This window comes from Mesoplodon densirostris, chromosome 18 (genome assembly GCF_025265405.1).
Source record: "Mesoplodon densirostris isolate mMesDen1 chromosome 18, mMesDen1 primary haplotype, whole genome shotgun sequence".
Taxonomy (NCBI): domain Eukaryota; kingdom Metazoa; phylum Chordata; class Mammalia; order Artiodactyla; family Ziphiidae; genus Mesoplodon; species Mesoplodon densirostris.
Genome location: NC_082678.1, coordinates 52,692,165 through 52,715,882, shown reverse-complemented (window position 1 = coordinate 52,715,882; position 23,718 = coordinate 52,692,165). Strand labels below are relative to the sequence as shown.

General features: G+C 38.0%; 1 protein-coding gene across 1 annotated transcript in view; it reads right to left on the bottom strand.

Annotated features, from left to right (window-relative positions):
- The window catches only part of LOC132478207 (uncharacterized), a 46,436-nt gene that overhangs the window by 9,902 nt on the left and 12,816 nt on the right, over positions 1-23,718 (bottom strand). Inside the window, exons 6-11 of the mRNA XM_060081197.1 lie at positions 18,243-20,149; positions 17,440-17,536; positions 11,250-13,156; positions 10,447-10,543; positions 4,257-6,163; positions 3,454-3,550 (exon numbers count right to left, since the gene is read on the bottom strand). Of these exons, the coding sequence (XP_059937180.1) occupies positions 3,454-3,550; positions 4,257-6,163; positions 10,447-10,543; positions 11,250-13,156; positions 17,440-17,536; positions 18,243-20,149 (6,012 nt within the window). The remainder of the gene's footprint in view (positions 1-3,453; positions 3,551-4,256; positions 6,164-10,446; positions 10,544-11,249; positions 13,157-17,439; positions 17,537-18,242; positions 20,150-23,718) is intronic.

The following is a 23,718-nucleotide window of genomic DNA, read 5'->3' as shown; positions in this document are numbered from 1 at the left end:
GAGACATAAGTGTGTATTTAAGAATTTGGTATATGGTAATAGTAGCACTCAAGTTAGTGGGCAAAGAAGTAGTTAATAAATAGTACTGGGACAAATTTTAACCCTCTGGATAAATATGAGACAAAATAAATTACAGACAGATTAAAATTTTACATCTTAAAATGAAATGATAAATGTACTAGAAGAAAATGTTAATGAGTTGTTAGTATTATTATCGTGAGCTCGTGTCAGAGGCACAATAGCCAAAACAAACGAACAAACAAACAAACAGATGTCTCTACAGATTAGAATTATTGGTTATTTCCCCATTATCTTCATGGCATCTATTCTTTGATTTTAGTCACTTTTAGGCTGAATCCTTTGGAGAGAGGCTGAAAAGGTAGTAGGTATGGAAAAGAGCACTGATAAGAATAAAGTCTGGCCTTCAGGCCCGGCTCTACCACTGATGTACTAAGGGATCTTGTGCATTTAAATATTATCTTCCAGATAATGTATTTGCCATATTCTGAGTTCTACAGGTTTTTACATTTGGATTAAAAACACATAGCAAGCAAGCTGCAAAATAGTTCACATTATATGATCCCTTTTAAAAATGACATATAAATATTTAAGGATAGGAAAAAGTCTGGACAGGTGAACTTGTAACTATTAAAAGAGGGTTCCCCCTGGGGACCTCCCTGGTGGCACAGTGCTTAAGAATCCACCTGCTAATGCAGGGGACACGGGTTCAATCTCTGGTACGGGAAGATCCCACATGCCATGGAGCAACTAAGCCCATGCGCCACAACTACTGAGCCTGTGCTCTAGAGCCTGTGTGCCACAAAATTACTGAAGCTGGAGCACCTAGAGCCTGTGCTCTGCAACAAGAGAAGCCATCGCAATGAGAAGCCCGCACACTGCAATGAAGAGTAGACCCCGCTCGCCACAACTAGAGAAAGCCCACGCACAGCAATGAAGATCCAAGGCAGTCAAATAAATAAACAAACAAACAAAATTAAATCCAAGTAAATAAATAATATAAGTAGCATTTAAAAGTTCAGTAGAATCTTTCTAAAAAGTAAGAGATAGCAATGAAGAAAAAAAAGTGGGTTCCCCCTAAACAGGAAAGAGAAACTTGTAAAAGTTTTCACTTTTAAATTTATATACTACTGTGTCTTTTGTTTGTTTGTTTGTTTGTTTGCGGTACGCAGGCCTCTCACTGTTGTGGCCTCTCCCGTTGCGGAGCACAGGCTCCGGACGCGCAGGCTCAGCGGCCATGGCTCACGGGCCCAGCCGCTCCACGGCATGTGGGATCTTCCCGGACCGGGGCACAAACCCGTGTCCCCTGCATCGGCAGGTGGACTCTCAACCACTGCGCCACCAGGGAAGCCCTACTACTGTGTCTTTTAAACAAATGTTTGCTGTTTTTAAAAACTTAAAAAAAAATTTTTTGGACTGCGCCTTGTGACACGCAGGATCTTAGTTCCCACACCAGGGATCGAACCTGTGCCCCCGCAGTGGAAGCGCGGAGTCCTAACCACTGGACCCGCAGGGAATTCCCAAAACTTTTAAAATGTCTTTTAAAAATATTAAAAAGAATAGGTACGGAAAAAAAATTTTTTTAATTAAAAATAAAAATAAAATATAAAAAAAAGAATAGGCATGGATATTCAGAACATACACAAGGAGGTTAGGAATGTTAAGGATCTGCTTTATAGTAGTAGAGTGACAGATTTTTGTTGTTGTGTTAGCAAAATTTTTTTTTCTTTTTCATAAATTTATTTGATTGATTGATTTTTGGCTGGGTTGGATCTTCATTACAGTGCGCGGGCTTCTCATTGTGGTGGCTTCCCTTGTTGCACAGCACAGGCTCTAGGTGTGTGGTCTCAGTAGTTGGGGTGCGTGGGCTCAGTAGCTGTGCCTTGCGGGCTCTAGAGCGCAGGCTCTGTAGTTGTGGCGCACGGGCTTAGTTGCTCCGCGGCATGTGGGATCTTCCCGGACCAGGGCTCGAACCCGTGTCCCCCGCATTGGCAGGTGGATTCTTAACCACTGTGCCACCAGGGAAGTCCCCAGCAAAATTTCTGACAGGCTGATGAACCTTAGGATAAGTTAGAATTCAAAATAATCCAGCTAAATTTAAATTAACGACTCCATCATTGAAACAGTTAAGAAAGACATGTTTTAGTCAATGTGTGAAAAAAATATCCACATGCATTTTGGCATGTAGTTCTGCTATTACCTGAAATCTGGGGTTTTTTTTTCCTAATAGTTATTTTTCTGATAAAAGTTTTAGAAAGTTCATGTTTATAGAAAAACAAAAAACAGAAAAATGAAGAAAATCAAAATCAACCATAATCCTATCATCTCAAAAACCAGTCATTTCCAACACCCTCCTTTCTGACCTAGCTGCCTGTCCTCCCAGCTCACACTTGGTTACTCCTGACTAAAACAGGAACTTCCGTCCTGACAGCTCTCTACTTTCTCCTTATTTATCAGCCCCTGGTACCCCTTTTCCCCATCCCCAGCTTAAATTCCATCATATATCATGTCAACTCTCAAAAATGTTTTCACCTCCTTTGGCGCCACTGTCCTTCAAAACAGGGTTAAATATTTACTTTATGAGATTAATGACAAGAGTACCAAGCATAGTACCTAGAGTGAGATAAGAAGCACCCCCCCAAGCGGAAAAAAAAGAGAGTTGTTAAATAAAAACAAAAGAGATACCAACTTTCTGTGGCAGTGGCTTTCACCCAAGGATTACATCAGAACCACCCTGGTGGCTTTTTCAACACACATACACACACACACACTTGTACCTACTCACCCAGGAGAGAATCCAATTCTCTCATCATGAGGGATAAGCAGTTTACTCTACAAAATCAGCTAAACTATTCTTATATATACAACCTCTCCCTTTAGGATAGTGGTTTTCAACTGGGGGTGATTTTTCCCTCCAGGGGATATTTAGCAATGACTGGAGGTATTTTGCTTGTCATAGCTAGGGCAGTTGGGGGGCTACTGGCATCTCACGGGCAGAGGCCACGATTACTGCTAAACATCCTACAATGTACAAGACGGTTCCCCACAACAAAGAAGTATCCAGCACACAATGTCAACAGTACCAGGGTTGAGAGACCCCACTTGTTAGCCTCTAATCTACAGAAAAAATGCAGTCACACTTATTTCCATAAGCAGCCTTAGGGGAAAAGATTGGAATATAACTGTCACTAAGAAAACTTTTTCTAGGTAAACGATACTGTCTTTATCAATTGCTTTCATCTCACAATAAGATATGTTGATCTCTTAATAAGCTAACTCGAGGAATGAAATAGCAAAAAATAATATAGGGTTATAGTTAACATAACCAATCTATGAAGTATGTGAATCTTCTTTTGGCGTATCACTTCCAATAGTAATAGTTATTGTTTTACAAAACAGAATACTACTTACAGGACACCCTAATATTTCAATTACCTTTCTAGTCGGAGACTCAAAATCTTCATCAGCTGCTTCAGATTTCTTAGACCTTTTCTTAGATTTTTTGGGAGTCCTAATTCTGGTGAATTTCATTCTGAAAAAAAACCCAAAAAGGTATTCACAAACATTCATATGATTACAACGTGTAAGAATTTCAATTAAATACAGAAAAGAACCAGCTAAGGCTCTAATTTCTCGACCGTTCTGAAACAGAAAACGAGAAAAGACACCCCCCATTAGTTTCAAATTACTGATTCAAAAGTAAGCCAAACTCATTGTTAAACTCTTAGAAAATATAAAGTTTCATTTTATAAATCATAAGCTTTCTAGAAAATTAGCCCCTAAGATTAGCCAGAACCAACATGCAAGTATATGTTGAGTTGGCCAAAAAGTTCATTCGGGTTTCCCGTAGCATCTTATGGAAAAACCTGAGCCAACTTTCTGGCCAAACCTCACAGTATATGGCTCAGCTTACCTAAAAAAGTTCTATGATTTATTTTTAATCTTATGTTTGTTAAATGCACAGAATTCATATTTGGAGGATATTTCTCCAGGAATTAACAACTATGATAAATAAGAGTTTAAAACGCATCTAAAATACATCTAGAATTCTTCTGAAATCATGCCTGACTTTATAAATTAAAGATGGAAAATAAGCAACATTTTTGAAACCCTGTTTTCTTTTTCTTATAAATCAGCTGTGTTCTAGCAAAAAAATTCTTCAGTGCTTGACATATTTCCCTTCACATCTAATAATACATGCAGAATATTTAGAACTTGAGAACAAAACAAAACTTTACCTAATAGGACTCTCTGAATCAGAGGATACTGTTATTAATTCCGCCGTATATAAGCTACGCTTCCCTGGTAAGTTCGCTGCTTTTGGAGTGGAAGCTTTTACTGGACTATCGTCTTGTGCGTCTTCAGAATCAGTACCTCTAACGATGACTGTAGCAGGTGTGCTGCTGCTTTGTTTCGGTGTAGAAACATATACCGAGCTGTCTTCAGTCTCAGCTTTAGAGTGTATAACCTTATCCTTAACTGGTATGCCAGTTTTTCTTGGAGACTTATTGCTACACGGAGAGGAAATTTTTGGAGGGTCATCATCGGCTGCACCTTCACAAACAAGGTTTTTGCTGTTAAGTAATGTGCCGTTTTTGAAAACGTCTGTTTTCTTTTGTCTTAAAATCCTTCTAAGCCATTTTTGATTTTGTTTCTCTTTAAAGGAAAAAGTTGATTCTTTCTCTTGACTGTTTCTCTCTCTATTTTCACCTGGAATAGCACCAGTATCTAAGATTTTTTTATTCTTTTTCTTCAGCTTTTTACTTTTCTCCTTAGGAAAACCTCCTTTATCAGCATGTGTCTGTGAATTGCCATTATTTGAAACCATTTGGATATTAGGATTTTCCATGATGTTTTTAGAATTATTGTCTCTTCCTTCCTCATTTAAAGATTTTTCATTGAGCTCTTTCTGCTTATCAGAAGACTTTTTGACTCCATGTTTAAGTGCATCTGATGTTGGCTGCCTAAATGCTTTCATAAACTGCTGTCTTTCTTCTAGAGTGCATCTTGGTTTCACAGCTTCAGAACCTCCAGCTTCCAACACTGTCAATTCTAGTTCTTCCTCATATATAACGACATTAGATCTTCTTTTCTGAATCGTCTGTTCATTCTTAGGATGAGACAGACTATTTTCCATTTCCACCTGCTTTTGTTTCAAGAAAGTTGAGGGTATTTGCCCTGTCTTTTCTTGGGGGATGGGGTGAACTTGTGCAACAACAGTGACTGTCTTAAAGCGGACCTGTTGGGAAATCTCATAGGTTTCTGGGTCAGTCATACAACCACTTTTGGCTGCATCGTCAACAGTTTCAGAAGGAATACAAATAGACACTGTAGAGTCTGGTGCCTGTTCTACTTTACTTTCGTTGTGACTTTTTAAAAATTCCTCATATGAGACAGTTATTGTACTATCATTTAACTGGGCTGTTTTAGTTAGATTATCTCTAGATTCTGCATCATTTGCAGTATTTTCAATTTCGTTAGTTAGGGAAGGCATTATCTGTTTACTATCATTACCATCTCTTTTAAGGAGATTTAGTTCCTCTGCTAAGGGTAAACTATCAGATAGATCTATTATCTCTCTGTGATTCCTTTTCCTCAATTTGCTGAGATCAGTTTTTGAGGGCTCTTGTTTAGGACTTACTTTCTTAGAACTTTCTTTGGAGGTCATAGTGCTTGATTGTTTTTTGGTATCTTGAATACTTTCTGCAAGTACCTCGACATGTTTCTTATAGAGTAAAGCAGAAGTACTACTTTCCACAAAATTGTTACTTAAACTGGAGTCTTCCTTGCTATCATCACTGTTAATTTCAATTGCAGATTCATTTTCAGTTTTAATATGACTTAGTTGATGAGATAAATTAAGTCTCTTTCCTCTCTTCTTATTCTCTGTATTTGAGGACATTTCCAAAGGTGTTTTACAGTCTTTGTCACGGTCAGCAGGCAACGGTGTGGATGACTTTATCTTGTACTTTTTTGCTGTCTGAGTTTTCTCATTTGTGGGTAAAGTCTTTCTAAAATAATCCAGAATATTACTGGATTTGGGTGGAGAGAAAACCCTGTCTCCAGTCTTCCCCATTGGTGATAAATATTTGGGGACTGTTTTCCAAGAAGTCCTGTCATCGACTGTCCCTCGCTTCTTGCTTGCCTATCAATTTAAAAGAAGAAAGAAAGCACTTATTTCAAGCAACATAAATTCTAAACATGGATCTATTATTTTATGTAATGCGATAAAAAAAGGAAGGCTCCCTTAGTTGATAAACATTACATATTAGGAAGAAAAAGAGCTTTAAAGTTAAACCTACATTCAAATCTCAATGTCACATCAAGTTATACAATTATAATTTGTGTACTTTATATATTATGCGTCAATAAAAAGTTTCAAGGCCCCCTATGCTTGTGTACAAATGTGTTAATTACTGTTGGCCTCTGTTTGCTCTATAGCCTTTGAATAGTACCACCCACCCCACAGAATTTGTAATGAACATATTACATACAAACATGTGAAGTCTGATGCATGCTCGGAACTCTATACATATCATTTCCATTCCCTTTATACTGTTTTAGTTAAAAATAAAGAAATTATTCTAACTATTTCCAAGAAACAGGTACACGGTGAACAAGCCTAGGATCCCAAAATTTACTAATTAAGTAAAAATTATAGTGGACATTTACTACAAATAAAACAAATAAGACTTTTCAGTGTTTTAGTGTGCTATTAAGAGTTACCGCCTGCCTCTTATACTATTTAGTACCCTTAAAAAAAAGGCTCCATCAACTTTATTTTTAACTCCCTCAGTTCATTTGTTAGAAAAAACTTGCCAGAACAACAAGAAAACCTTTTCTTTTGAAGATAAGTAGCAAAGGAATTATACGTCTAGAAAATTAAAATGGATTATAAGGCTATCATGATTAAAAGCATAGCACTGATGCATGAATAGGCAGGCAACTTAATAGAACCGATTAGAAAACCAGAAAGAGACATAAGTGTGTATTTAAGAATTTGGTATATGGTAATAGTAGCACTCAAGTTAGTGGGCAAAGAAGTAGTTAATAAATAGTACTGGGACAAATTTTAACCCTCTGGATAAATATGAGACAAAATAAATTACAGACAGATTAAAATTTTACATCTTAAAATGAAATGATAAATGTACTAGAAGAAAATGTTAATGAGTTGTTAGTATTATTATCGTGAGCTCGTGTCAGAGGCACAATAGCCAAAACAAACGAACAAACAAACAAACAGATGTCTCTACAGATTAGAATTATTGGTTATTTCCCCATTATCTTCATGGCATCTATTCTTTGATTTTAGTCACTTTTAGGCTGAATCCTTTGGAGAGAGGCTGAAAAGGTAGTAGGTATGGAAAAGAGCACTGATAAGAATAAAGTCTGGCCTTCAGGCCCGGCTCTACCACTGATGTACTAAGGGATCTTGTGCATTTAAATATTATCTTCCAGATAATGTATTTGCCATATTCTGAGTTCTACAGGTTTTTACATTTGGATTAAAAACACATAGCAAGCAAGCTGCAAAATAGTTCACATTATATGATCCCTTTTAAAAATGACATATAAATATTTAAGGATAGGAAAAAGTCTGGACAGGTGAACTTGTAACTATTAAAAGAGGGTTCCCCCTGGGGACCTCCCTGGTGGCACAGTGCTTAAGAATCCACCTGCTAATGCAGGGGACACGGGTTCAATCTCTGGTACGGGAAGATCCCACATGCCATGGAGCAACTAAGCCCATGCGCCACAACTACTGAGCCTGTGCTCTAGAGCCTGTGTGCCACAAAATTACTGAAGCTGGAGCACCTAGAGCCTGTGCTCTGCAACAAGAGAAGCCATCGCAATGAGAAGCCCGCACACTGCAATGAAGAGTAGACCCCGCTCGCCACAACTAGAGAAAGCCCACGCACAGCAATGAAGATCCAAGGCAGTCAAATAAATAAACAAACAAACAAAATTAAATCCAAGTAAATAAATAATATAAGTAGCATTTAAAAGTTCAGTAGAATCTTTCTAAAAAGTAAGAGATAGCAATGAAGAAAAAAAAGTGGGTTCCCCCTAAACAGGAAAGAGAAACTTGTAAAAGTTTTCACTTTTAAATTTATATACTACTGTGTCTTTTGTTTGTTTGTTTGTTTGTTTGCGGTACGCAGGCCTCTCACTGTTGTGGCCTCTCCCGTTGCGGAGCACAGGCTCCGGACGCGCAGGCTCAGCGGCCATGGCTCACGGGCCCAGCCGCTCCACGGCATGTGGGATCTTCCCGGACCGGGGCACAAACCCGTGTCCCCTGCATCGGCAGGTGGACTCTCAACCACTGCGCCACCAGGGAAGCCCTACTACTGTGTCTTTTAAACAAATGTTTGCTGTTTTTAAAAACTTAAAAAAAAATTTTTTGGACTGCGCCTTGTGACACGCAGGATCTTAGTTCCCACACCAGGGATCGAACCTGTGCCCCCGCAGTGGAAGCGCGGAGTCCTAACCACTGGACCCGCAGGGAATTCCCAAAACTTTTAAAATGTCTTTTAAAAACATTAAAAAGAATAGGTACGGAAAAAAAATTTTTTTAATTAAAAATAAAAATAAAATATAAAAAAAAGAATAGGCATGGATATTCAGAACATACACAAGGAGGTTAGGAATGTTAAGGATCTGCTTTATAGTAGTAGAGTGACAGATTTTTGTTGTTGTGTTAGCAAAATTTTTTTTTCTTTTTCATAAATTTATTTGATTGATTGATTTTTGGCTGGGTTGGATCTTCATTACAGTGCGCGGGCTTCTCATTGTGGTGGCTTCCCTTGTTGCACAGCACAGGCTCTAGGTGTGTGGTCTCAGTAGTTGGGGTGCGTGGGCTCAGTAGCTGTGCCTTGCGGGCTCTAGAGCGCAGGCTCTGTAGTTGTGGCGCACGGGCTTAGTTGCTCCGCGGCATGTGGGATCTTCCCGGACCAGGGCTCGAACCCGTGTCCCCCGCATTGGCAGGTGGATTCTTAACCACTGTGCCACCAGGGAAGTCCCCAGCAAAATTTCTGACAGGCTGATGAACCTTAGGATAAGTTAGAATTCAAAATAATCCAGCTAAATTTAAATTAACGACTCCATCATTGAAACAGTTAAGAAAGACATGTTTTAGTCAATGTGTGAAAAAAATATCCACATGCATTTTGGCATGTAGTTCTGCTATTACCTGAAATCTGGGGTTTTTTTTTCCTAATAGTTATTTTTCTGATAAAAGTTTTAGAAAGTTCATGTTTATAGAAAAACAAAAAACAGAAAAATGAAGAAAATCAAAATCAACCATAATCCTATCATCTCAAAAACCAGTCATTTCCAACACCCTCCTTTCTGACCTAGCTGCCTGTCCTCCCAGCTCACACTTGGTTACTCCTGACTAAAACAGGAACTTCCGTCCTGACAGCTCTCTACTTTCTCCTTATTTATCAGCCCCTGGTACCCCTTTTCCCCATCCCCAGCTTAAATTCCATCATATATCATGTCAACTCTCAAAAATGTTTTCACCTCCTTTGGCGCCACTGTCCTTCAAAACAGGGTTAAATATTTACTTTATGAGATTAATGACAAGAGTACCAAGCATAGTACCTAGAGTGAGATAAGAAGCACCCCCCCAAGCGGAAAAAAAAGAGAGTTGTTAAATAAAAACAAAAGAGATACCAACTTTCTGTGGCAGTGGCTTTCACCCAAGGATTACATCAGAACCACCCTGGTGGCTTTTTCAACACACATACACACACACACACTTGTACCTACTCACCCAGGAGAGAATCCAATTCTCTCATCATGAGGGATAAGCAGTTTACTCTACAAAATCAGCTAAACTATTCTTATATATACAACCTCTCCCTTTAGGATAGTGGTTTTCAACTGGGGGTGATTTTTCCCTCCAGGGGATATTTAGCAATGACTGGAGGTATTTTGCTTGTCATAGCTAGGGCAGTTGGGGGGCTACTGGCATCTCACGGGCAGAGGCCACGATTACTGCTAAACATCCTACAATGTACAAGACGGTTCCCCACAACAAAGAAGTATCCAGCACACAATGTCAACAGTACCAGGGTTGAGAGACCCCACTTGTTAGCCTCTAATCTACAGAAAAAATGCAGTCACACTTATTTCCATAAGCAGCCTTAGGGGAAAAGATTGGAATATAACTGTCACTAAGAAAACTTTTTCTAGGTAAACGATACTGTCTTTATCAATTGCTTTCATCTCACAATAAGATATGTTGATCTCTTAATAAGCTAACTCGAGGAATGAAATAGCAAAAAATAATATAGGGTTATAGTTAACATAACCAATCTATGAAGTATGTGAATCTTCTTTTGGCGTATCACTTCCAATAGTAATAGTTATTGTTTTACAAAACAGAATACTACTTACAGGACACCCTAATATTTCAATTACCTTTCTAGTCGGAGACTCAAAATCTTCATCAGCTGCTTCAGATTTCTTAGACCTTTTCTTAGATTTTTTGGGAGTCCTAATTCTGGTGAATTTCATTCTGAAAAAAAACCCAAAAAGGTATTCACAAACATTCATATGATTACAACGTGTAAGAATTTCAATTAAATACAGAAAAGAACCAGCTAAGGCTCTAATTTCTCGACCGTTCTGAAACAGAAAACGAGAAAAGACACCCCCCATTAGTTTCAAATTACTGATTCAAAAGTAAGCCAAACTCATTGTTAAACTCTTAGAAAATATAAAGTTTCATTTTATAAATCATAAGCTTTCTAGAAAATTAGCCCCTAAGATTAGCCAGAACCAACATGCAAGTATATGTTGAGTTGGCCAAAAAGTTCATTCGGGTTTCCCGTAGCATCTTATGGAAAAACCTGAGCCAACTTTCTGGCCAAACCTCACAGTATATGGCTCAGCTTACCTAAAAAAGTTCTATGATTTATTTTTAATCTTATGTTTGTTAAATGCACAGAATTCATATTTGGAGGATATTTCTCCAGGAATTAACAACTATGATAAATAAGAGTTTAAAACGCATCTAAAATACATCTAGAATTCTTCTGAAATCATGCCTGACTTTATAAATTAAAGATGGAAAATAAGCAACATTTTTGAAACCCTGTTTTCTTTTTCTTATAAATCAGCTGTGTTCTAGCAAAAAAATTCTTCAGTGCTTGACATATTTCCCTTCACATCTAATAATACATGCAGAATATTTAGAACTTGAGAACAAAACAAAACTTTACCTAATAGGACTCTCTGAATCAGAGGATACTGTTATTAATTCCGCCGTATATAAGCTACGCTTCCCTGGTAAGTTCGCTGCTTTTGGAGTGGAAGCTTTTACTGGACTATCGTCTTGTGCGTCTTCAGAATCAGTACCTCTAACGATGACTGTAGCAGGTGTGCTGCTGCTTTGTTTCGGTGTAGAAACATATACCGAGCTGTCTTCAGTCTCAGCTTTAGAGTGTATAACCTTATCCTTAACTGGTATGCCAGTTTTTCTTGGAGACTTATTGCTACACGGAGAGGAAATTTTTGGAGGGTCATCATCGGCTGCACCTTCACAAACAAGGTTTTTGCTGTTAAGTAATGTGCCGTTTTTGAAAACGTCTGTTTTCTTTTGTCTTAAAATCCTTCTAAGCCATTTTTGATTTTGTTTCTCTTTAAAGGAAAAAGTTGATTCTTTCTCTTGACTGTTTCTCTCTCTATTTTCACCTGGAATAGCACCAGTATCTAAGATTTTTTTATTCTTTTTCTTCAGCTTTTTACTTTTCTCCTTAGGAAAACCTCCTTTATCAGCATGTGTCTGTGAATTGCCATTATTTGAAACCATTTGGATATTAGGATTTTCCATGATGTTTTTAGAATTATTGTCTCTTCCTTCCTCATTTAAAGATTTTTCATTGAGCTCTTTCTGCTTATCAGAAGACTTTTTGACTCCATGTTTAAGTGCATCTGATGTTGGCTGCCTAAATGCTTTCATAAACTGCTGTCTTTCTTCTAGAGTGCATCTTGGTTTCACAGCTTCAGAACCTCCAGCTTCCAACACTGTCAATTCTAGTTCTTCCTCATATATAACGACATTAGATCTTCTTTTCTGAATCGTCTGTTCATTCTTAGGATGAGACAGACTATTTTCCATTTCCACCTGCTTTTGTTTCAAGAAAGTTGAGGGTATTTGCCCTGTCTTTTCTTGGGGGATGGGGTGAACTTGTGCAACAACAGTGACTGTCTTAAAGCGGACCTGTTGGGAAATCTCATAGGTTTCTGGGTCAGTCATACAACCACTTTTGGCTGCATCGTCAACAGTTTCAGAAGGAATACAAATAGACACTGTAGAGTCTGGTGCCTGTTCTACTTTACTTTCGTTGTGACTTTTTAAAAATTCCTCATATGAGACAGTTATTGTACTATCATTTAACTGGGCTGTTTTAGTTAGATTATCTCTAGATTCTGCATCATTTGCAGTATTTTCAATTTCGTTAGTTAGGGAAGGCATTATCTGTTTACTATCATTACCATCTCTTTTAAGGAGATTTAGTTCCTCTGCTAAGGGTAAACTATCAGATGGATCTATTATCTCTCTGTGATTCCTTTTCCTCAATTTGCTGAGATCAGTTTTTGAGGGCTCTTGTTTAGGACTTACTTTCTTAGAACTTTCTTTGGAGGTCATAGTGCTTGATTGTTTTTTGGTATCTTGAATACTTTCTGCAAGTACCTCGACATGTTTCTTATAGAGTAAAGCAGAAGTACTACTTTCCACAAAATTGTTACTTAAACTGGAGTCTTCCTTGCTATCATCACTGTTAATTTCAATTGCAGATTCATTTTCAGTTTTAATATGACTTAGTTGATGAGATAAATTAAGTCTCTTTCCTCTCTTCTTATTCTCTGTATTTGAGGACATTTCCAAAGGTGTTTTACAGTCTTTGTCACGGTCAGCAGGCAACGGTGTGGATGACTTTATCTTGTACTTTTTTGCTGTCTGAGTTTTCTCATTTGTGGGTAAAGTCTTTCTAAAATAATCCAGAATATTACTGGATTTGGGTGGAGAGAAAACCCTGTCTCCAGTCTTCCCCATTGGTGATAAATATTTGGGGACTGTTTTCCAAGAAGTCCTGTCATCGACTGTCCCTCGCTTCTTGCTTGCCTATCAATTTAAAAGAAGAAAGAAAGCACTTATTTCAAGCAACATAAATTCTAAACATGGATCTATTATTTTATGTAATGCGATAAAAAAAGGAAGGCTCCCTTAGTTGATAAACATTACATATTAGGAAGAAAAAGAGCTTTAAAGTTAAACCTACATTCAAATCTCAATGTCACATCAAGTTATACAATTATAATTTGTGTACTTTATATATTATGCGTCAATAAAAAGTTTCAAGGCCCCCTATGCTTGTGTACAAATGTGTTAATTACTGTTGGCCTCTGTTTGCTCTATAGCCTTTGAATAGTACCACCCACCCCACAGAATTTGTAATGAACATATTACATACAAACATGTGAAGTCTGATGCATGCTCGGAACTCTATACATATCATTTCCATTCCCTTTATACTGTTTTAGTTAAAAATAAAGAAATTATTCTAACTATTTCCAAGAAACAGGTACACGGTGAACAAGCCTAGGATCCCAAAATTTACTAATTAAGTAAAAATTATAGTGGACATTTACTACAAATAAAACAAATAAGACTTTTCAGTGTTTTAGTGTGCTATTAAGAGTTACCGCCTGCCTCTTATACTATTTAGTACCCTTAAAAAAAAGGCTCCATCAACTTTATTTTTAACTCCCTCAGTTCATTTGTTAGAAAAAACTTGCCAGAACAACAAGAAAACCTTTTCTTTTGAAGATAAGTAGCAAAGGAATTATACGTCTAGAAAATTAAAATGGATTATAAGGCTATCATGATTAAAAGCATAGCACTGATGCATGAATAGGCAGGCAACTTAATAGAACCGATTAGAAAACCAGAAAGAGACATAAGTGTGTATTTAAGAATTTGGTATATGGTAATAGTAGCACTCAAGTTAGTGGGCAAAGAAGTAGTTAATAAATAGTACTGGGACAAATTTTAACCCTCTGGATAAATATGAGACAAAATAAATTACAGACAGATTAAAATTTTACATCTTAAAATGAAATGATAAATGTACTAGAAGAAAATGTTAATGAGTTGTTAGTATTATTATCGTGAGCTCGTGTCAGAGGCACAATAGCCAAAACAAACGAACAAACAAACAAACAGATGTCTCTACAGATTAGAATTATTGGTTATTTCCCCATTATCTTCATGGCATCTATTCTTTGATTTTAGTCACTTTTAGGCTGAATCCTTTGGAGAGAGGCTGAAAAGGTAGTAGGTATGGAAAAGAGCACTGATAAGAATAAAGTCTGGCCTTCAGGCCCGGCTCTACCACTGATGTACTAAGGGATCTTGTGCATTTAAATATTATCTTCCAGATAATGTATTTGCCATATTCTGAGTTCTACAGGTTTTTACATTTGGATTAAAAACACATAGCAAGCAAGCTGCAAAATAGTTCACATTATATGATCCCTTTTAAAAATGACATATAAATATTTAAGGATAGGAAAAAGTCTGGACAGGTGAACTTGTAACTATTAAAAGAGGGTTCCCCCTGGGGACCTCCCTGGTGGCACAGTGCTTAAGAATCCACCTGCTAATGCAGGGGACACGGGTTCAATCTCTGGTACGGGAAGATCCCACATGCCATGGAGCAACTAAGCCCATGCGCCACAACTACTGAGCCTGTGCTCTAGAGCCTGTGTGCCACAAAATTACTGAAGCTGGAGCACCTAGAGCCTGTGCTCTGCAACAAGAGAAGCCATCGCAATGAGAAGCCCGCACACTGCAATGAAGAGTAGACCCCGCTCGCCACAACTAGAGAAAGCCCACGCACAGCAATGAAGATCCAAGGCAGTCAAATAAATAAACAAACAAACAAAATTAAATCCAAGTAAATAAATAATATAAGTAGCATTTAAAAGTTCAGTAGAATCTTTCTAAAAAGTAAGAGATAGCAATGAAGAAAAAAAAGTGGGTTCCCCCTAAACAGGAAAGAGAAACTTGTAAAAGTTTTCACTTTTAAATTTATATACTACTGTGTCTTTTGTTTGTTTGTTTGTTTGTTTGCGGTACGCAGGCCTCTCACTGTTGTGGCCTCTCCCGTTGCGGAGCACAGGCTCCGGACGCGCAGGCTCAGCGGCCATGGCTCACGGGCCCAGCCGCTCCACGGCATGTGGGATCTTCCCGGACCGGGGCACAAACCCGTGTCCCCTGCATCGGCAGGTGGACTCTCAACCACTGCGCCACCAGGGAAGCCCTACTACTGTGTCTTTTAAACAAATGTTTGCTGTTTTTAAAAACTTAAAAAAAAATTTTTTGGACTGCGCCTTGTGACACGCAGGATCTTAGTTCCCACACCAGGGATCGAACCTGTGCCCCCGCAGTGGAAGCGCGGAGTCCTAACCACTGGACCCGCAGGGAATTCCCAAAACTTTTTAAATGTCTTTTAAAAACATTAAAAAGAATAGGTACGGAAAAAAAATTTTTTTAATTAAAAATAAAAATAAAATATAAAAAAAAGAATAGGCATGGATATTCAGAACATACACAAGGAGGTTAGGAATGTTAAGGATCTGCTTTATAGTAGTAGAGTGACAGATTTTTGTTGTTGTGTTAGCAAAATTTTTTTTTCTTTTTCATAAATTTATTTGATTGATTGATTTTTGGCTGGGTTGGATCTTCATTACAGTGCGCGGGCTTCTCATTGTGGTGGCTTCCCTTGTTGCACAGCACAGGCTCTAGGTGTGTGGTCTCAGTAGTTGGGGTGCGTGGGCTCAGTAGCTGTGCCTTGCGGGCTCTAGAGCGCAGGCTCTGTAGTTGTGGCGCACGGGCTTAGTTGCTCCGCGGCATGTGGGATCTTCCCGGACCAGGGCTCGAACCCGTGTCCCCCGCATTGGCAGGTGGATTCTTAACCACTGTGCCACCAGGGAAGTCCCCAGCAAAATTTCTGACAGGCTGATGAACCTTAGGATAAGTTAGAATTCAAAATAATCCAGCTAAATTTAAATTAACGACTCCATCATTGAAACAGTTAAGAAAGACATGTTTTAGTCAATGTGTGAAAAAAATATCCACATGCATTTTGGCATGTAGTTCTGCTATTACCTGAAATCTGGGGGTTTTTTTTCCTAATAGTTATTTTTCTGATAAAAGTTTTAGAAAGTTCATGTTTATAGAAAAACAAAAAACAGAAAAATGAAGAAAATCAAAATCAACCATAATCCTATCATCTCAAAAACCAGTCATTTCCAACACCCTCCTTTCTGACCTAGCTGCCTGTCCTCCCAGCTCACACTTGGTTACTCCTGACTAAAACAGGAACTTCCGTCCTGACAGCTCTCTACTTTCTCCTTATTTATCAGCCCCTGGTACCCCTTTTCCCCATCCCCAGCTTAAATTCCATCATATATCATGTCAACTCTCAAAAATGTTTTCACCTCCTTTGGCGCCACTGTCCTTCAAAACAGGGTTAAATATTTACTTTATGAGATTAATGACAAGAGTACCAAGCATAGTACCTAGAGTGAGATAAGAAGCACCCCCCCAAGCGGAAAAAAAAGAGAGTTGTTAAATAAAAACAAAAGAGATACCAACTTTCTGTGGCAGTGGCTTTCACCCAAGGATTACATCAGAACCACCCTGGTGGCTTTTTCAACACACATACACACACACACACTTGTACCTACTCACCCAGGAGAGAATCCAATTCTCTCATCATGAGGGATAAGCAGTTTACTCTACAAAATCAGCTAAACTATTCTTATATATACAACCTCTCCCTTTAGGATAGTGGTTTTCAACTGGGGGTGATTTTTCCCTCCAGGGGATATTTAGCAATGACTGGAGGTATTTTGCTTGTCATAGCTAGGGCAGTTGGGGGGCTACTGGCATCTCACGGGCAGAGGCCACGATTACTGCTAAACATCCTACAATGTACAAGACGGTTCCCCACAACAAAGAAGTATCCAGCACACAATGTCAACAGTACCAGGGTTGAGAGACCCCACTTGTTAGCCTCTAATCTACAGAAAAAATGCAGTCACACTTATTTCCATAAGCAGCCTTAGGGGAAAAGATTGGAATATAACTGTCACTAAGAAAACTTTTTCTAGGTAAACGATACTGTCTTTATCAATTGCTTTCATCTCACAATAAGATATGTTGATCTCTTAATAAGCTAACTCGAGGAATGAAATAGCAAAAAATAATATAGGGTTATAGTTAACATAACCAATCTATGAAGTATGTGAATCTTCTTTTGGCGTATCACTTCCAATAGTAATAGTTATTGTTTTACAAAACAGAATACTACTTACAGGACACCCTAATATTTCAATTACCTTTCTAGTCGGAGACTCAAAATCTTCATCAGCTGCTTCAGATTTCTTAGACCTTTTCTTAGATTTTTTGGGAGTCCTAATTCTGGTGAATTTCATTCTGAAAAAAAACCCAAAAAGGTATTCACAAACATTCATATGATTACAACGTGTAAGAATTTCAATTAAATACAGAAAAGAACCAGCTAAGGCTCTAATTTCTCGACCGTTCTGAAACAGAAAACGAGAAAAGACACCCCCCATTAGTTTCAAATTACTGATTCAAAAGTAAGCCAAACTCATTGTTAAACTCTTAGAAAATATAAAGTTTCATTTTATAAATCATAAGCTTTCTAGAAAATTAGCCCCTAAGATTAGCCAGAACCAACATGCAAGTATATGTTGAGTTGGCCAAAAAGTTCATTCGGGTTTCCCGTAGCATCTTATGGAAAAACCTGAGCCAACTTTCTGGCCAAACCTCACAGTATATGGCTCAGCTTACCTAAAAAAGTTCTATGATTTATTTTTAATCTTATGTTTGTTAAATGCACAGAATTCATATTTGGAGGATATTTCTCCAGGAATTAACAACTATGATAAATAAGAGTTTAAAACGCATCTAAAATACATCTAGAATTCTTCTGAAATCATGCCTGACTTTATAAATTAAAGATGGAAAATAAGCAACATTTTTGAAACCCTGTTTTCTTTTTCTTATAAATCAGCTGTGTTCTAGCAAAAAAATTCTTCAGTGCTTGACATATTTCCCTTCACATCTAATAATACATGCAGAATATTTAGAACTTGAGAACAAAACAAAACTTTACCTAATAGGACTCTCTGAATCAGAGGATACTGTTATTAATTCCGCCGTATATAAGCTACGCTTCCCTGGTAAGTTCGCTGCTTTTGGAGTGGAAGCTTTTACTGGACTATCGTCTTGTGCGTCTTCAGAATCAGTACCTCTAACGATGACTGTAGCAGGTGTGCTGCTGCTTTGTTTCGGTGTAGAAACATATACCGAGCTGTCTTCAGTCTCAGCTTTAGAGTGTATAACCTTATCCTTAACTGGTATGCCAGTTTTTCTTGGAGACTTATTGCTACACGGAGAGGAAATTTTTGGAGGGTCATCATCGGCTGCACCTTCACAAACAAGGTTTTTGCTGTTAAGTAATGTGCCGTTTTTGAAAACGTCTGTTTTCTTTTGTCTTAAAATCCTTCTAAGCCATTTTTGATTTTGTTTCTCTTTAAAGGAAAAAGTTGATTCTTTCTCTTGACTGTTTCTCTCTCTATTTTCACCTGGAATAGCACCAGTATCTAAGATTTTTTTATTCTTTTTCTTCAGCTTTTTACTTTTCTCCTTAGGAAAACCTCCTTTATCAGCATGTGTCTGTGAATTGCCATTATTTGAAACCATTTGGATATTAGGATTTTCCATGATGTTTTTAGAATTATTGTCTCTTCCTTCCTCATTTAAAGATTTTTCATTGAGCTCTTTCTGCTTATCAGAAGACTTTTTGACTCCATGTTTAAGTGCATCTGATGTTGGCTGCCTAAATGCTTTCATAAACTGCTGTCTTTCTTCTAGAGTGCATCTTGGTTTCACAGCTTCAGAACCTCCAGCTTCCAACACTGTCAATTCTAGTTCTTCCTCATATATAACGACATTAGATCTTCTTTTCTGAATCGTCTGTTCATTCTTAGGATGAGACAGACTATTTTCCATTTCCACCTGCTTTTGTTTCAAGAAAGTTGAGGGTATTTGCCCTGTCTTTTCTTGGGGGATGGGGTGAACTTGTGCAACAACAGTGACTGTCTTAAAGCGGACCTGTTGGGAAATCTCATAGGTTTCTGGGTCAGTCATACAACCACTTTTGGCTGCATCGTCAACAGTTTCAGAAGGAATACAAATAGACACTGTAGAGTCTGGTGCCTGTTCTACTTTACTTTCGTTGTGACTTTTTAAAAATTCCTCATATGAGACAGTTATTGTACTATCATTTAACTGGGCTGTTTTAGTTAGATTATCTCTAGATTCTGCATCATTTGCAGTATTTTCAATTTCGTTAGTTAGGGAAGGCATTATCTGTTTACTATCATTACCATCTCTTTTAAGGAGATTTAGTTCCTCTGCTAAGGGTAAACTATCAGATGGATCTATTATCTCTCTGTGATTCCTTTTCCTCAATTTGCTGAGATCAGTTTTTGAGGGCTCTTGTTTAGGACTTACTTTCTTAGAACTTTCTTTGGAGGTCATAGTGCTTGATTGTTTTTTGGTATCTTGAATACTTTCTGCAAGTACCTCGACATGTTTCTTATAGAGTAAAGCAGAAGTACTACTTTCCACAAAATTGTTACTTAAACTGGAGTCTTCCTTGCTATCATCACTGTTAATTTCAATTGCAGATTCATTTTCAGTTTTAATATGACTTAGTTGATGAGATAAATTAAGTCTCTTTCCTCTCTTCTTATTCTCTGTATTTGAGGACATTTCCAAAGGTGTTTTACAGTCTTTGTCACGGTCAGCAGGCAACGGTGTGGATGACTTTATCTTGTACTTTTTTGCTGTCTGAGTTTTCTCATTTGTGGGTAAAGTCTTTCTAAAATAATCCAGAATATTACTGGATTTGGGTGGAGAGAAAACCCTGTCTCCAGTCTTCCCCATTGGTGATAAATATTTGGGGACTGTTTTCCAAGAAGTCCTGTCATCGACTGTCCCTCGCTTCTTGCTTGCCTATCAATTTAAAAGAAGAAAGAAAGCACTTATTTCAAGCAACATAAATTCTAAACATGGATCTATTATTTTATGTAATGCGATAAAAAAAGGAAGGCTCCCTTAGTTGATAAACATTACATATTAGGAAGAAAAAGAGCTTTAAAGTTAAACCTACATTCAAATCTCAATGTCACATCAAGTTATACAATTATAATTTGTGTACTTTATATATTATGCGTCAATAAAAAGTTTCAAGGCCCCCTATGCTTGTGTACAAATGTGTTAATTACTGTTGGCCTCTGTTTGCTCTATAGCCTTTGAATAGTACCACCCACCCCACAGAATTTGTAATGAACATATTACATACAAACATGTGAAGTCTGATGCATGCTCGGAACTCTATACATATCATTTCCATTCCCTTTATACTGTTTTAGTTAAAAATAAAGAAATTATTCTAACTATTTCCAAGAAACAGGTACACGGTGAACAAGCCTAGGATCCCAAAATTTACTAATTAAGTAAAAATTATAGTGGACATTTACTACAAATAAAACAAATAAGACTTTTCAGTGTTTTAGTGTGCTATTAAGAGTTACCGCCTGCCTCTTATACTATTTAGTACCCTTAAAAAAAAGGCTCCATCAACTTTATTTTTAACTCCCTCAGTTCATTTGTTAGAAAAAACTTGCCAGAACAACAAGAAAACCTTTTCTTTTGAAGATAAGTAGCAAAGGAATTATACGTCTAGAAAATTAAAATGGATTATAAGGCTATCATGATTAAAAGCATAGCACTGATGCATGAATAGGCAGGCAACTTAATAGAACCGATTAGAAAACCAGAAAGAGACATAAGTGTGTATTTAAGAATTTGGTATATGGTAATAGTAGCACTCAAGTTAGTGGGCAAAGAAGTAGTTAATAAATAGTACTGGGACAAATTTTAACCCTCTGGATAAATATGAGACAAAATAAATTACAGACAGATTAAAATTTTACATCTTAAAATGAAATGATAAATGTACTAGAAGAAAATGTTAATGAGTTGTTAGTATTATTATCGTGAGCTCGTGTCAGAGGCACAATAGCCAAAACAAACGAACAAACAAACAAACAGATGTCTCTACAGATTAGAATTATTGGTTATTTCCCCATTATCTTCATGGCATCTATTCTTTGATTTTAGTCACTTTTAGGCTGAATCCTTTGGAGAGAGGCTGAAAAGGTAGTAGGTATGGAAAAGAGCACTGATAAGAATAAAGTCTGGCCTTCAGGCCCGGCTCTACCACTGATGTACTAAGGGATCTTGTGCATTTAAATATTATCTTCCAGATAATGTATTTGCCATATTCTGAGTTCTACAGGTTTTTACATTTGGATTAAAAACACATAGCAAGCAAGCTGCAAAATAGTTCACATTATATGATCCCTTTTAAAAATGACATATAAATATTTAAGGATAGGAAAAAGTCTGGACAGGTGAACTTGTAACTATTAAAAGAGGGTTCCCCCTGGGGACCTCCCTGGTGGCACAGTGCTTAAGAATCCACCTGCTAATGCAGGGGACACGGGTTCAATCTCTGGTACGGGAAGATCCCACATGCCATGGAGCAACTAAGCCCATGCGCCACAACTACTGAGCCTGTGCTCTAGAGCCTGTGTGCCACAAAATTACTGAAGCTGGAGCACCTAGAGCCTGTGCTCTGCAACAAGAGAAGCCATCGCAATGAGAAGCCCGCACACTGCAATGAAGAGTAGACCCCGCTCGCCACAACTAGAGAAAGCCCACGCACAGCAATGAAGATCCAAGGCAGTCAAATAAATAAACAAACAAACAAAATTAAATCCAAGTAAATAAATAATATAAGTAGCATTTAAAAGTTCAGTAGAATCTTTCTAAAAAGTAAGAGATAGCAATGAAGAAAAAAAAGTGGGTTCCCCCTAAACAGGAAAGAGAAACTTGTAAAAGTTTTCACTTTTAAATTTATATACTACTGTGTCTTTTGTTTGTTTGTTTGTTTGTTTGCGGTACGCAGGCCTCTCACTGTTGTGGCCTCTCCCGTTGCGGAGCACAGGCTCCGGACGCGCAGGCTCAGCGGCCATGGCTCACGGGCCCAGCCGCTCCACGGCATGTGGGATCTTCCCGGACCGGGGCACAAACCCGTGTCCCCTGCATCGGCAGGTGGACTCTCAACCACTGCGCCACCAGGGAAGCCCTACTACTGTGTCTTTTAAACAAATGTTTGCTGTTTTTAAAAACTTAAAAAAAATTTTTTTGGACTGCGCCTTGTGACACGCAGGATCTTAGTTCCCACACCAGGGATCGAACCTGTGCCCCCGCAGTGGAAGCGCGGAGTCCTAACCACTGGACCCGCAGGGAATTCCCAAAACTTTTAAAATGTCTTTTAAAAACATTAAAAAGAATAGGTACGGAAAAAAAATTTTTTTAATTAAAAATAAAAATAAAATATAAAAAAAAGAATAGGCATGGATATTCAGAACATACACAAGGAGGTTAGGAATGTTAAGGATCTGCTTTATAGTAGTAGAGTGACAGATTTTTGTTGTTGTGTTAGCAAAATTTTTTTTTCTTTTTCATAAATTTATTTGATTGATTGATTTTTGGCTGGGTTGGATCTTCATTACAGTGCGCGGGCTTCTCATTGTGGTGGCTTCCCTTGTTGCACAGCACAGGCTCTAGGTGTGTGGTCTCAGTAGTTGGGGTGCGTGGGCTCAGTAGCTGTGCCTTGCGGGCTCTAGAGCGCAGGCTCTGTAGTTGTGGCGCACGGGCTTAGTTGCTCCGCGGCATGTGGGATCTTCCCGGACCAGGGCTCGAACCCGTGTCCCCCGCATTGGCAGGTGGATTCTTAACCACTGTGCCACCAGGGAAGTCCCCAGCAAAATTTCTGACAGGCTGATGAACCTTAGGATAAGTTAGAATTCAAAATAATCCAGCTAAATTTAAATTAACGACTCCATCATTGAAACAGTTAAGAAAGACATGTTTTAGTCAATGTGTGAAAAAAATATCCACATGCATTTTGGCATGTAGTTCTGCTATTACCTGAAATCTGGGGGTTTTTTTTCCTAATAGTTATTTTTCTGATAAAAGTTTTAGAAAGTTCATGTTTATAGAAAAACAAAAAACAGAAAAATGAAGAAAATCAAAATCAACCATAATCCTATCATCTCAAAAACCAGTCATTTCCAACACCCTCCTTTCTGACCTAGCTGCCTGTCCTCCCAGCTCACACTTGGTTACTCCTGACTAAAACAGGAACTTCCGTCCTGACAGCTCTCTACTTTCTCCTTATTTATCAGCCCCTGGTACCCCTTTTCCCCATCCCCAGCTTAAATTCCATCATATATCATGTCAACTCTCAAAAATGTTTTCACCTCCTTTGGCGCCACTGTCCTTCAAAACAGGGTTAAATATTTACTTTATGAGATTAATGACAAGAGTACCAAGCATAGTACCTAGAGTGAGATAAGAAGCACCCCCCCAAGCGGAAAAAAAAGAGAGTTGTTAAATAAAAACAAAAGAGATACCAACTTTCTGTGGCAGTGGCTTTCACCCAAGGATTA